At 41.3% G+C, this 13,479-nt stretch overlaps 1 protein-coding gene across 2 annotated transcripts in view; it reads right to left on the bottom strand.

Moving 5' to 3' along the window:
* Nucleotides 1–3,789: 3,789 nt before the first annotated feature.
* The window catches only part of sbf2 (SET binding factor 2), a 102,357-nt gene continuing 92,667 nt past the window's right edge, over nucleotides 3,790–13,479 (bottom strand). Inside the window, exons 34-42 of one of the 2 annotated variants that reach the window (XM_032560016.1) lie at nucleotides 12,903–13,088; nucleotides 11,731–11,857; nucleotides 10,243–10,370; nucleotides 8,504–8,728; nucleotides 8,316–8,423; nucleotides 8,026–8,216; nucleotides 7,398–7,485; nucleotides 7,190–7,321; nucleotides 3,790–5,028 (exon numbers count right to left, since the gene is read on the bottom strand). In XM_032560016.1, coding sequence (XP_032415907.1) covers nucleotides 4,930–5,028; nucleotides 7,190–7,321; nucleotides 7,398–7,485; nucleotides 8,026–8,216; nucleotides 8,316–8,423; nucleotides 8,504–8,728; nucleotides 10,243–10,370; nucleotides 11,731–11,857; nucleotides 12,903–13,088 — 1,284 coding nt within the window. In that variant the 3' untranslated portion in view covers nucleotides 3,790–4,929. The remainder of the gene's footprint in view (nucleotides 5,029–7,189; nucleotides 7,322–7,397; nucleotides 7,486–8,025; nucleotides 8,217–8,315; nucleotides 8,424–8,503; nucleotides 8,729–10,242; nucleotides 10,371–11,730; nucleotides 11,858–12,902; nucleotides 13,089–13,479) is intronic. The other variant, XM_032560017.1, reaches the window with a different exon arrangement.

Here is a 13,479-nt window from a genome sequence, read left to right as displayed (position 1 = left end):
ATTACCTCACTTAAAACCACTTCCACTCACTCGGGTGGATCAAACTTTTCAGAGGGGAACCTGATAATACCCGATGTTCAAACTGATATCAGCGAGACAAAGCGTCACGGCAGTTTGGTAGATGCTGTATAATCCGACTTATTGTTCCAGTAATCGCAACGGCGAGATGAATTACCCCTAATGCACGTGACGTGCAGCAGTAAGATGCTGGTGTCAAAACAAATCACTTTGAGCAACAAAGGGCCTCTGTTCGCCTCACGTACGTCTCACGTTTTGTCCTCCGCGCCGTCGCACTTCGGTTACAGGAGCATTGTCCCTGGGTGAAGCTGTCAGAGTTGGGCGCTGGGTTTGACTCGTGTCTGCCAGGCTGCACAATGAGCTTCTTCAGTCAGTGGAACACCAACGTCAGCCTGTTGTTCTTCTGTTCCTGCCTCATCTTCTTCAAGAGAGGGAGAGCGAAAGGGCTTAGAAATGAAACAGAGTTCACGTTGAGTTCAGAGCTGTCAGAGCAGGAGACGAGATAAGAACCTGCATTCACACCACTGACCTGACACCATGCACGCATCTATACACCGGCAGCGCACAGATAAGATCAGATACAGAGACAGATTGCCCAAGTGTCTGCGCTCATGCTGCTGATGATGGAAAGATTTTATGGTTCTCCTTGTTTGCTTGATTTACAGAGCAACAGCAACAACAAAAAAAACCCGCCTGTTTTTGTTGAAATTATTTTTATTGCAGTGTTTTTCAGGAACTATCCTGCTGTGTGTGTGTGTGTTTTTCTTTCTAAACAGATTTACTGTTCACATATCTTCTTGAGGAGGTATTTATATCTCAGAATCTGAGAAATGGCAACCTTTTTTTTGTGTTTGTTTTATTTTAAAAACTATTCTCAGAATCGAGAGTCTCTGATCTCCGTAGCTAAATTGCACAAGCCCTCCACATTCCAGGTTTAAGAATATCTCTAAACCTGACACATGGGCTACTTTTCGTACCCCATGTGTATGAAAAGTAGCCCTAATGCCCATGACCAATTCATCTGGTTTCCATCCAAAACATCCTGGTCCAAACTGGGAAATTTTTATGGGATAGTGTGAAGAAATGTCTTGCAGATGGCTCCTCACAGTGCTGGACTTTTGGAGAAAAAAAAAATGTCAAGCTGCTTTGAAAATATTCATTTTTTTAACCCCCTTTAGTGCAAATTGAATGGTTAATTGAACTTTTCAAATGCACGGATGAGCGGCTCATCGGCTGAAGCATGCATTGAGTAGACGCCCAAGTGCTGGCAAGCTGACATTCTTATTTCTGCAATGGGCGTAAATGACGTGTAGATTAGCTTTTATGGTCGGATTTTGGAGCAGGTGCCCACAGAGGCAAACCCCCAGCAGCTTTGAATCCTATCGCCCATATTGCTGAGGCCCAAAGGAAATGAGAACACATCTTGCATTCACTGCAGCCACAGGGTCACAAGAATAATAGGACTTAGAGGACCAATGAAATAAATCAGTATTATGTGTCAGTGGGGTATTTTTGGGGGTCCGCGGAAAGGCCAGTCAGCTTATTTTTCAAGTTGTTTTATCCAATTGCACAGCTGTGACTGCGCTGAAAGAGTGTTGGATCCAAAACAAGCAGATACGTGCAGGCCTGAATTTATAGACTGCTTTTGATTTGTCTTCTTTTATTTGAGAGCGGCACGCTTCCAGCCAGCTCAGGCAAATCACTGAACCTTGAGGAAAAAAAAAAATAAAAAATGCGGCCAAGTTGCACAAGATTACCATTACAGATATGCATGCTAAAACACTGCTGACCTTTGGGATGATGGAGGCTTTCATCAGTAATTTGCCATCAGAGGAGAAATCAGTTGCAGGAGCTGTAATGTACCTAAACTCACGTCATGGGTTATGTAACCAAGAAATTTCTTTCATCTTGTCCTACTTTCATACTGCTAATCTAAATCAGTGTGGTTTGATCCAGTCAGGCTAATGCAGCTATGGAGAATCAATAATTGGATGAAATGACTCTTGGGAAACCACCAATTCCAACTCGAAGAGAAAATAATTCCAATCATGCCATTCCACGCAATCCTGCAGGACAACATCCGCTGCATCCCTCCGTTTGTGGGCCTAATCTCCGTGCCTAAAGGAAGCATCTAAAAAATGGAGGGAACTGCCAAAAGGTCTGCCCAGATGTTAGGCTGATGGAGCTTCGCACCTGCTGCCGCTACAGGGCAGCTGTTCGATTGTACTGTGGGACAAAACACCCACCACATCCCTCCAGAAAAAAAACCCCAAAACACCCGATCTTCCTCTGACCTCAGCTTCCTCCGAGTGAAACCTTGAAGGAGAGCTGCTCTGATCCGCCAAACACCATGAGCTGAGGCCCATAACCACATCCACCTCTGGCAGACACCTGTATTTATAACAGAAAGAACAACTTGGTGTTTGGTTACCTTTCATTAAGAGAACATCTTTATTAAATTTGAATTGTTTCTAAGAGGTCAGAGAAAAACATGGCAACTAGAAATAGTGGAAGTTTTCCTCGTGTATCATATGACTCAGTGAAGTCACATCAGCCGCTCTGGGAGGAAACAATTTCTACATGTAGGACTGTAGGAACAGCTCTTATTTAGCAGATCTACTTTATAAAGCTGAGAAACCAAAGATCATATGGAGTTAAATTGAGCTACAGAGATGGACTGAGCAGAATGTGACTGATATGACTGGTTTAACCCAACCACTGTTACACATGGGATTAGTGTGGCCCTTTAAAATGAAGATGACTGAAAATTAAAAAAAATAAAGCCTGAATTATTAGCCTTCTCTCTAAAATAAACTTTTAGCATTTTTTCTTATTTATTAGCCATGTTTAGCACAATGAATGGAGGAAGTCAATGTAAGACAACATGCTAGTGACACCCCACATGTCCCTTGCAGCATTTAGGCTAACATTAGCATTTTGGCTAATTTTAGCTTATACACTAGTTTTAACATCCTGAATAGAGTAAGTTCATCTTAGTCAATATGCTTGTGACTCTCCACATGCTATTAATATTATGTTAGCTAAACTTAGCATTGATGCAAATTTTTAGGATCAGAACGCTGGGTTCCAACAGACGGGCACACCTTGGCAGGCCCCGTTTAAATTTCTTCAGACATGTTCTAGTTGTTTTTGTATCGCACTTATAAATTCCAAGAGTTAAATGTGCTATACACATAAACGTATTTTCTTACAGACCACCTTTCACAATATTGGCAGGGAGCATTGAGACATGGAAATCCCCCCAAATTACAGCGTGGACGCTGTCGGCATAACTGAAGAAATTTAGGAATTGCTTCAGAAATGTTACAAAATGGAATAAAACAAAAACCAAAAGCTTAAAATTCTGTAGGCAAATGTAGAAACCCATCAAAAGTCTTCTAGGCTCTACAGGCTGATCAGGAGGCCCAAACAAGACCCAAATTCTACCGTCAATTTTTTTTTTTTTTTTTTTACAAAGGGCAACATGGCTGGACGACCAAAAAACAAAATGCTTTCATTTGCATCCCAAACAACACTTCTATCTCTTGTTTGGATATGCAGTCAATAATGACGGGAAGCCCTATGCACTGTGGACAGTGAGCAGAGAAAACATGGCTGTTCGCTAATAACACTGAACATCAGATTCACGGATTCTATAAGACCGCCATAAGCTCTGGTAAGCGTCTCCGAGACCTTCATTACCTGCTTTGACCGACTGTTGGAGCATCTTTGATTCGCAGTTAAAGGGAAGAAGCACTCTAAATATTGAAAAAGGCTCAAGTATGTTCGATTTATTTGCAAAAACTTAGTGTCGTCACAAAACATGGTACAAAGAAGAAGTAACAAAAAAACACCTCTGACATCTTTGAATTGCTTCATGTGCTTATTCTTGTAAAGACATAGGGCAGATAATCAGAAAACAGCACAAAAGATTGATTAAAAAGCCCTTAAGAGAGACAGAGCCTGCCAGGAGAATGTCAGCAATAACATAAGGTCATTTTCATTCACAACATTTCACCACAAATAGGGAACATTCAGGGAGTTTCATCAGTAAAGACACAAAAAGAACAAACACATCAGAATTAAATTTAGAAAAGTAAATCCTGCTCAGAGAAGACAGGACATAAAATAAAATGTAATAAAAGTATTTACAGAAAAATAAATGACACTTGCACTGTAAGACATCGAATAAAAAATAATTTACATTGCATGAGACGTCAAAGTTAAGTAAGAAGTTAAAACATTCAACAGAATAGCAAAACATCGTGTACTTAAATAAAAAAAAAAAACACCTTTTGAAACCTCTGTGCAAATTCTTTTCATTTAATCCATCACGATCACATGTACACTGTAAATAATGCCTGAAGCCTGGCTGTTTGCATCTGTTAGAAAGTCAATATTTAGTAAAGAGTGCATTGCTTTAGAGCTAAGTGCAAACAAATTGCTTTTTTAAAAAAAAGTTGTGCATTAAAATCTGAGTTTTTGGCGGTTTATACTTTAAGCAGCGATAACCTTTTTCCTTGTAGTAAAATATCTGATAGAAAATCTTTTACAAGCTACTTACTATATGCTTCTAAATTCAAAATTGAACCCACAGTTTTAATGGCCAGTGATATAGCTATAGATATATTTTTAAAAATTTAACATTTCCTTGGTAGCACAGTCTCTAAAAACGTCAGCTTATGTTTGCTTTGCTCCCTGATCAGAGGGAGCGGAGAGCTGAGGCCGATGCGCTCCACCTGCAGGGTGATGGCGGCTGCAGGGGGAGAACCAGGAAGTTGATCCTCCACCGTCAGGCACTTTATTCACTGTGGTCCCCTTAAGCTAAAGACACTTGACTGCCAAAGCGAGCTGCTCTCAGCCACACTACTCCTCCTCTGACGAGGGCGATATGTCATTTAAGCTCGGCGTTCAGGCGTCGGACACGCAGCTCTGGATCTTATCCATCCACACCTGAGCGCTGGGCGCATCGGAAGAACAGAAGTTGTAGACTCTCTTGTTGGTTTTCAGCTAAAGGGCCATCAGATAAGAAAAAAATAAAAATTATATATATATATATATATATATATATATATATATATATATATATATATATATATATATATATATATATATATATATATACTGTATATACACATATGTATTGTATTGAAGATAAGGTAAGTGCAAACTTTTCTAATTCAAAATGTTTAAATATAAAATTTAAGCATTTATCCATGGAAAAACGCTTCCACATCCTGATTCTTTATTATATATATCCAAAACAAGATAAACACAAGCAGATGATGAAGTTACATGATTACTAAGAAATCCAAATATTTTCTATGAAGTGAGTTTCTGTGAAGTAGAGAGTCTGCCTAAGAGGCATTTTTGTTTCTGATCACATTAGTGCTGCAGTGAGAGTAAAAAGCCTCTTTTCAGTCTAGATGAGTCAAACCTAAAATGTGAATATTCGCCTGTGTTTTCCTCAGCTGGTGTCCTACTGAGCAGAATGATTCAAAGCTCTTTTCTGATGCTTTTAATGAACAGAAAAGCCAAAGACTGGCATATTTTAGGATGAGACAAATTGCCAATGTGAAGTCATATCTCCCAACCAAACACCGTAAAAAAAGGGTTTGATAATTCGTCTCTTCATCACCTACAAACCTTCCAAAATGCAGCAGCCGGTTCTGGCTTCTGGTTTGTTTTAGGATGGATTTTGAGATTTTATTTCCTATTTTTAGAATTTTCTTTTATTTTTTCTTTTTTTTTTCTCCGAAGAGTTTTTGTGGCGCTAGTGGCTCGTATTTTTTCTACAGTAGGCAGACAGGAAGGAGGGTGAAGAGAGGGGGGAAGACATGCGGCAAAGGTCGTTGGGACCGGGAGTCGAACCCGCGACGAGGACTAAGGCCTCCAAACGTGGGGCGTGCTAACCCCCTGCGCCACCACAGCACGCCCCCTATTTTTAGAAATTTAAAAGGCTTAGCCTTATCATATAATATCTCTGTGATTTTCTGAACATATACTAAGAACGTAAGAGTAAGAATGCTTAGTTCAACCAACCAGTTCCTCTTAGATGTTCCTAGATCCAAGCTAAAATTCAAAAGTGATTGAACTTTTGCAATTTGTGCTCCTAAACTTTGGAATGGTTTACCTCTTCACGGACAGCCGAGACTTTTGAGACTTGAATATTTGCTTCGGACCAATTCTTATTCTATGACATATGATTCTATCAGAGTTTGAGATTCTTTTTTTTTTTTTACCCCTCCAGGGGGTCTTTTTGTGGGCTCTAGTGTCCCTTATATGATAGTAGGCTGACAGGAAACGGGGAAAGAGAGGGGGGAAGACATGCGGCAAATGTCGTTGGGTCCGGGAGTCGAACCCGCGACGGCCGCGTCGAGGACTCAAGGCCTCCAAATGTGGGTCGCGCTAACCACTATGCCACCACGGCACGCCCCTGAGTTTGAGATACTTTTACGGCGACAGTTTATGGAGAAAATTTGTATCTTACCTTACTTTTAAATATCTTTTTCTTGTTCTTATTGTTGTTATCTGGCTTGGTCAATGTCTGTTATTTTTATGTGTCATGTAAATAAATTGACATTGGCATATAAGCTCTGCGACGCCTGAGTTCAAGGAATCGTTTACGATCCGACACATTGCTGTCAGATTTAAGCCTGTTGCAATAAGCTCTTAATGAATTAATCAATTAGTCGGGTGATCAATTTATTTTGCATATTTAAAATATTTTCCACTTCAAGTGTGGAGTGTTCTGTGCAAAATTAAGGTTTACTAGTAGTTCAGAAGGCAAATTTGCATTATTATGCCATTGTCAATATATTACTTGAAAATGGTCTCAAAAACAACAATACCATCATTTGTCGCAATAATGAGACAATTTTTCATCCAGGTCAGGTAAGACAAATTTTGAGCTGATTAGCCACTATGACAAAAAGTACATTACAGTTGATCCTTTCAGAAGCTAAGGACACTATCATCAGGCATGGTGGTGGTTACATCATGCTGTGGGCCGTTTCATTACAAGTGTTATGTGTGCGTTGCATAAGAAGGAAGAAAACCACATCAAAATTCTTCTACTTCATCACAAATCAACGAGATTAAAACCAGACTGAGTGTCCAAACGTTAAATCAAAACGTTTTGCGTCGTTTCCAAACATCAACATGTACTCACGTCAAAGAAAGCCTTCTCGTTGATGTGTTTGGGGGCCCCTATGGTGGGCGCGGCCGGCGTCACAGACTCCACGTCGCACAGATCGATGTGGCCCCTGCAGTTCGTGTCCTCGCCGGTGTCATAGTATCTGAGCTAAGAAGGCATCAGAATTAACCTGCTGCTCCGTGTTCGGTCGGAGCGTCAGTGCAACGAGAAGCCGCCCGCTCACCTGGTGTTTGGTGACGTCCAACACAAACCAGCGAGGTTTCCAGGCTTTCAGCAGAACGCCGCGTTTGTAAAGGATCCCCTCATAAGACCTGGAGAAGGACGAGAGCTACTCCATCAGTTTTTATTTTCTGGGACAACAAACCCTGAGTAAACAACTTTCTGTTTTTTACTTTTCCATTGTTTCATTTGCACAATTGGGAAAAATCGGAGTAATTTTGAGCCCCATTAATAGAAAGAAATAAGGAACAGAATTTCAGCAGTGATGATGTTAGGTTTCTGAATCACTTCATCTTTGTAAAGTCATCTGTCAGAACGTCATTTGGAATTTGAAAAATGAGGAGCAGATGCAAAAACCATCAGAAAAAAAAGAAACGGACATAAAGTGGATTTTAATGACTGTTTGTTCAGCCCAGAAGAAAATATCCCAACATCTGAGCCAAGAGACTGTACTTTAACCTCTCTGTAATTGTAAAATCACACACCCAGATTTTAAGCGAAAGTACAGACAATTCTCACAAAGATGACACGGAGCATACCAAAGGGCTGAATCACCTTCCAAATCTGGAAGGCCAGTGAATCAGATGTGTTCCTTCTTGTTAGTCTCGGAGCTCAGGACGTTCACGACCCACCTGTTCTCCTCGTTCTTGGGGGTGAACTGGTTGTAAAGTGTTGCAGCGCGGCGGTTGATCCCGTTGGCTGTGGCCGTGCTGTGGTCGTCGCCCAGGCCGCTCTCTGGCAGGTGCAGCATGGAGCGGCGCTGGAAGGCCTGCAGGCTGGACGTGGGAATGAGGCCTGAGAGGGACAGCGACTGCTTTCGGAGCTGCAGAGAAACGCACACGTACGTTACAGGTTGCAGAAAATGTTATTTGGTTCGTAGTTTTGCCTAATAAGACAAAGCATCTCTTCCTAAAAGACGCACGTTTCCTTCCTGCTTGAGATCTTCCAGGATGCTCATACGGACTCTCTCCAGAGTCGTCTGCCATTTCTCAGGGCCCTGGTTCAGCTCTCCCTCCAGCCTCTCAATGTCCTGCAGAAAAAAACAAATTACCAAAGCGTCAGGATACACCCTATAAGCTGAAACCTGAACCTTTGGGTACAGACGCTTACAGTGAGAAGTTTGGTGATGGCGTCTGGCTGGGCACTGCTCACGTTGCTGTAACACGGCCAAACGATCCTCCTCTTGCTGTTTGCGTTGGCGTCTGCCTCCTCCGTGCTCTCTGACCTCACCGCCATCATCCTCCAGTCATAGCATGGTCCAGTCGACAGAGTTTCCTCTGTGAAGAAGTCCCATTTAACCAGGCTGGGGATGCTGACGAATGGCTTCAGTATCACCTGCACAACAAGAGCCGGGAAGGTTAGTCTATAGAGTCTATAGTGTCTGTTTAAGCTCAGCAGGGAGTCATCTCTAGTGGCATACGGGTGTTAAATCACACTTCAAGGTTCTTTTATGTACCCATTTTACTTTTTCCCAGAAAATTTTTACCCAACAATCTGTGAAGAAAAATTTGAAGGATTTCCTCAGCTGGATTATCACGGACAGCTGGAACAAGCTCAGATTATGGCACACATGAAGCTTCCGGCATCGATGCAATTTAAAATGAAATCCGTTCCCCCGTGAATCAAAGTGGACATTAAATAAGGAGGTGGACAAGAATTGTCCCACTACATTCCTGTTCGGACAGTCCAAACCAAACTGTTACTTTTGGGGGGTTTGCAAACCCAAGTAGACTTTATTTCTATCATCATTCTACTCACAATCACCAACCTCCCAATTATGAAAAACACAATAGTTTTCCATCATTTCAAGCTCAGTTCTGTCTAATAAAGGGTCAATATTTCTCCAGAAGTCATTTCAAGATTTATAAGCTGTGATATTTAGTCACTGATGCAGTGGAAAAATACTAAGAGATCAACAGAGGAAATTACGTCAAGAGTGAAACGTAAAAATAATATGTGGTCTAATCCCCAGTATCTGATTAAAATGCTGATTTAAAGCCCTCTTAGCTGATAGGTGTCAGTAATGCACAACCAGCTGCAACACAGCAGCTGTTTGTACTATTGAGGTCCATTCAAAATCAGGCTTTGAACTCAAGTTACCAAAAGTTCGTCAAAGAAGATAAAGAGAAAGCTGTCCAGAAGACCAGCGTAAAAAGGGATTAGACAGAAAAATCTAGAATACGGAGGAAGGGTTTAGTAAAAGTAAAAGTCTGACAGCGGGCTTAAAGAGGAGCAGACATGTTTCATCTTCAAAAGGACGACACACTCAATCAGTTTTGTTTAAAGTTACAGTTTCTTTTTAAGTTTAATGAAATTAGCAGAGCTGAGATTACAGTCCCATCAGGAAGATGTGGGTAACTTTATGTGGGTAAACATAAAATAATGCTTAACAGCTGCAAAGATTATATCCGGTTATGAGTATGTGATAAATGAATCCCCACACAGGTACTGGCTTCTGTCAGACATCGATATATTTCTAATCATTTTGATGTAGTCAGATGGTTTACACCGGTAAATATGAAAATAATGAGCAGCTAGGTTTACTGAAAAGTTCTGAGCAACATTTTAAAACTTTGCTAAGTTTAGTTTTGAATTGCGCGAAAAAAATGGAAAATAACGGAGCGTTTTACAATGTGGCAATGACTTTTATTCACTGTTTAATTGCACTTCGAATAGCTGCAATTTGAGCGTTTGCTGAGCAGCAACTGATTTGACTTAATACTGTCAATTAAATTAGACACACGTGGTGCATTTCACTAAACTGGAACAGGGATTGTTGCTGAAGCTGAAATGTTTTCCATTTATTTTACCATCGCAGCGAAGGAGCGACAGGAAGCAGAGAGACTCACTTCGCTCTCCGAGGGGCTGTACAGGTAGTTGAAGAAGATGGGACTCCTCCGGTGCATCCTGTTGATACAATCCCAGATGCAGATGCCTCTACGGCCCTGTTTATCCACTTTGTCCTCAAACAGCAACCCTGTTTAAAGCAGAAGCAGGTGGAGCAGATGAATTCACGAACCCGTGAGTCTGCTGGAGATCGTTTCAGCCGACGCAAAACAACAAACAGGTTGCCATAAAAGTTGGAGAAAAGCAATTAGTATACTGGTTTGTAGAAATGGGAATGCCCTTTGAAGTGGGAGTAAATAAACAAAAGAACCAGCAGTGATACCACAAAAACACATGAAAACAACCTATTAAAGTTCAAAGCATGAACTGATGAAAAGTTGATAGCGCATTGAAATTCAATGCATATAATGAACCTTTTATATTAATGAAAATATTTCTACACCTTGAATTTTTTCAAATTACAAACTCAAACTTCGGTGTATTTCACGGGGTTTCATACATTAATTACCCTTGTGTTGAAATGAAGGAATGTGTTTCATTCCAACACAATGTAATATGTTTATAGATCTGTTTGTTGGAAATCATGAGGAATTGAAATGCTTTTTGTTTTGTTTTTTTCATTTTCCATCCCACAGAAAAGTGATCCAACCTCTTTTTTTTTTGCTAAATTTTATGTTTATCTTTATTCGAAGCCATAAAAATAGGAATAAAATTGATTCTTTAAAAATGACCACACATTTCCGAGAGTAGATATTTATCTACAATTTTATGAGCTGTCCTTTTCCAAAAGCCCTGTGACATTTGCAGCGCTAAAGTTTTATTTGGCTGGCCTGAGAGCCGGAAATGGCTCTTTAGGCTGTAAATGTTGCAGCCCCCTGGTTTAAGGCCGATGTGCTGTTGAAATACCTCTTAAGATTATATAATAGGTATTTAATATCTTAATCTTAAGAGGTATGAAGTACCTCTTAAGATTATCACTGATAAGAGATTGCTGTAACTATGTATCGCTATCCTTCCACTCTGTATTGATGAACTGATTTGTGTTAATCTATCACATAAAACCACAATAAAATACATTAAAGTTTCAGGTTTTAACATGAAAAAAAAACGGGAAAAGTTAATTGGGTGTGAATACTTTTGCAAAGCTGTGACAGTAACATTGACACCTGTGGCCTTACAACGCTGTCCAAGACTATTTTCATGTTTTCTACTCACTGAAATTATTTCCTTTTTTTTTTTGACTCTAGTGACCTTTATTTGAAAGTGGTTCGACAGGAAACAGGGTAATGAGAGAGGGGGAAGACATGCGGCAAATGTTGGCAGGCCGGGAATCGAACCTGCGACCACCGCCACGAGGACTAAAGCCTCAATACGTGGGTTGTGCTTTGCCCCTGCTCGACCACACCACCCTGAGATTGTTTCTGGGTGACAAAGTTCAGTATAATAAATTATCTTCCCATATTCCTGGTTTAAACTTTAATGACACTGACCGTGCTCCAAGCGCTCATAGTCTGAGTCCAACAGGAAGTTCTTGAAGCGGTTGGAGTTGTGGTGATATGCCAGGAACTTTAGATAATACTGATTAAACTCAAACTCCATAGGATGTTGCTCCAGAATCTGCAAGGACATTGAAAAAAAAAAAAAAAAAAAGAAGAAAAGTTTAAGACAGCTAGAGGCCGGGAGGGAAAGTCCTTGAGTCTCTCTCCATGTGTGGGACAGCTGAGATGCCTCTTTGTGCATTGGCTTCACATCTCTCCAGCGTGTACACGAGAAACAGGAAGGAGCATCTCCTATACTCTCAAAGGTCAGTAATATCGCCACCAGCAGACACAGGCCAGACTGGACTGTGGCTCTATTGTTCCCATTCAGAAGGGTGAGGTGGCCAACAAGAGCGCTGAATATTTGAGGCCACCTGGGTCTCCTGGCAAAAACAACAGCTGTTTTGGAGATGAGGCACATCTATTTTCAGCTCTTGTCCGAATCTCTTCTCCCTTCCCCTGTTTATAACTCTCCAGACCCCAGAAACGCCGCCAACCCGTCTCGTTTGCCAAGCCTACACTTTCAAAAGACAAATGCAGAAACTATGCGTTGATGTAAGTGTATGGGAGTGGGTCTGTGAGACCTCAGGAGACAAACACAAACCCCCCACCCCCACAGCATTCTTCTAATTTTGCATTTCTGAGAGGACAGTTTTCTGGTCCTCAGCTGTGGGGGATTCATTCTTAAATCTGCGCCTCTCCCTCCTCCTCCCTCCCATCCGCCCCCACAATGCCTGAACTACACCCAAGTTCTCCCCTCTTCCTTTCTTCAATCCCCAAAACTGCAATCTTCCACATGCGGCTTTAAACAAAAAGCGAACACTGAAACACGCGAGAACAGACAGTTCAACTCTGATCACCGAGCATCTGGGTAGCAGCCTCTCTGCACACGCTGAGGTGCAATAAACTGTAACACATCCAGCTCTGAGAGGTGCCTAGCTACACAAACATCTAATTAACGACAGCTGAAATGCTCAACTTGTCTACTTAGTTTTGAGGAATCTCATGAGCTCACAAGCAAGTCATGAATGGAGTTAAGAGTCACGGGGGGAAAGCTGAGGAGAGGCACGTAGCAGAGGAGGAGATGCTGGAAGGTTCGGCGGCTAGAGAGGCGTGAAGCTCACCTGGTGCACGCAGTCCAGGAACTGCAGGAAGATGGGAGTGAAGCCGCTGCCCTGGCTGCTGGGACTCAGATTGCTCCGCTGGCTGAATTTGTGGCCGAAGGAGAGCCAGTCTTTCTCCAGGAGAACCTGGAAACCTTCCAGGGTTCGATAGAAGGGATCGCTCAGCAGCTGGATCAATGAAACAACCTGAGAAGAGAAACAACAGATAAAAAAATAACAAAGACCAGAGCATTCATCAGATCGACCATTATCAAGGTAAATACCATCACACCTGCATAATACGGTTTCATTCATTAGAAATGCAAAGTCAAATCGACCCTGAGTCAGGAAAGACTAGCGGGAAATTTATAAATCTCATCTTTTTCCTATCGGTGAAAGCATCTGGTTGCTACCAGGTCAGGCTGACAACAACACTACATTATTGATAAAAAAAGAAAACATAAAAGATACCCGTTAAACATGAAGTCAGACTGAGCACAGAGTTGTAAAAAGCTAATTAAAGGAAACTATTTTCTACAAGATAAGATATTATCTTGTAGTTTATTTAGGGTGTGATAGCATAGAGAGTTTAACTATA

The sequence above is a fragment of the Xiphophorus hellerii genome, chromosome 4 (assembly GCF_003331165.1).
Source record: "Xiphophorus hellerii strain 12219 chromosome 4, Xiphophorus_hellerii-4.1, whole genome shotgun sequence".
NCBI classification, from domain to species: domain Eukaryota; kingdom Metazoa; phylum Chordata; class Actinopteri; order Cyprinodontiformes; family Poeciliidae; genus Xiphophorus; species Xiphophorus hellerii.
The sequence above is the reverse complement of the archived record's forward strand: the minus strand, read 5'-3'. Positions and strand labels throughout refer to the sequence as shown.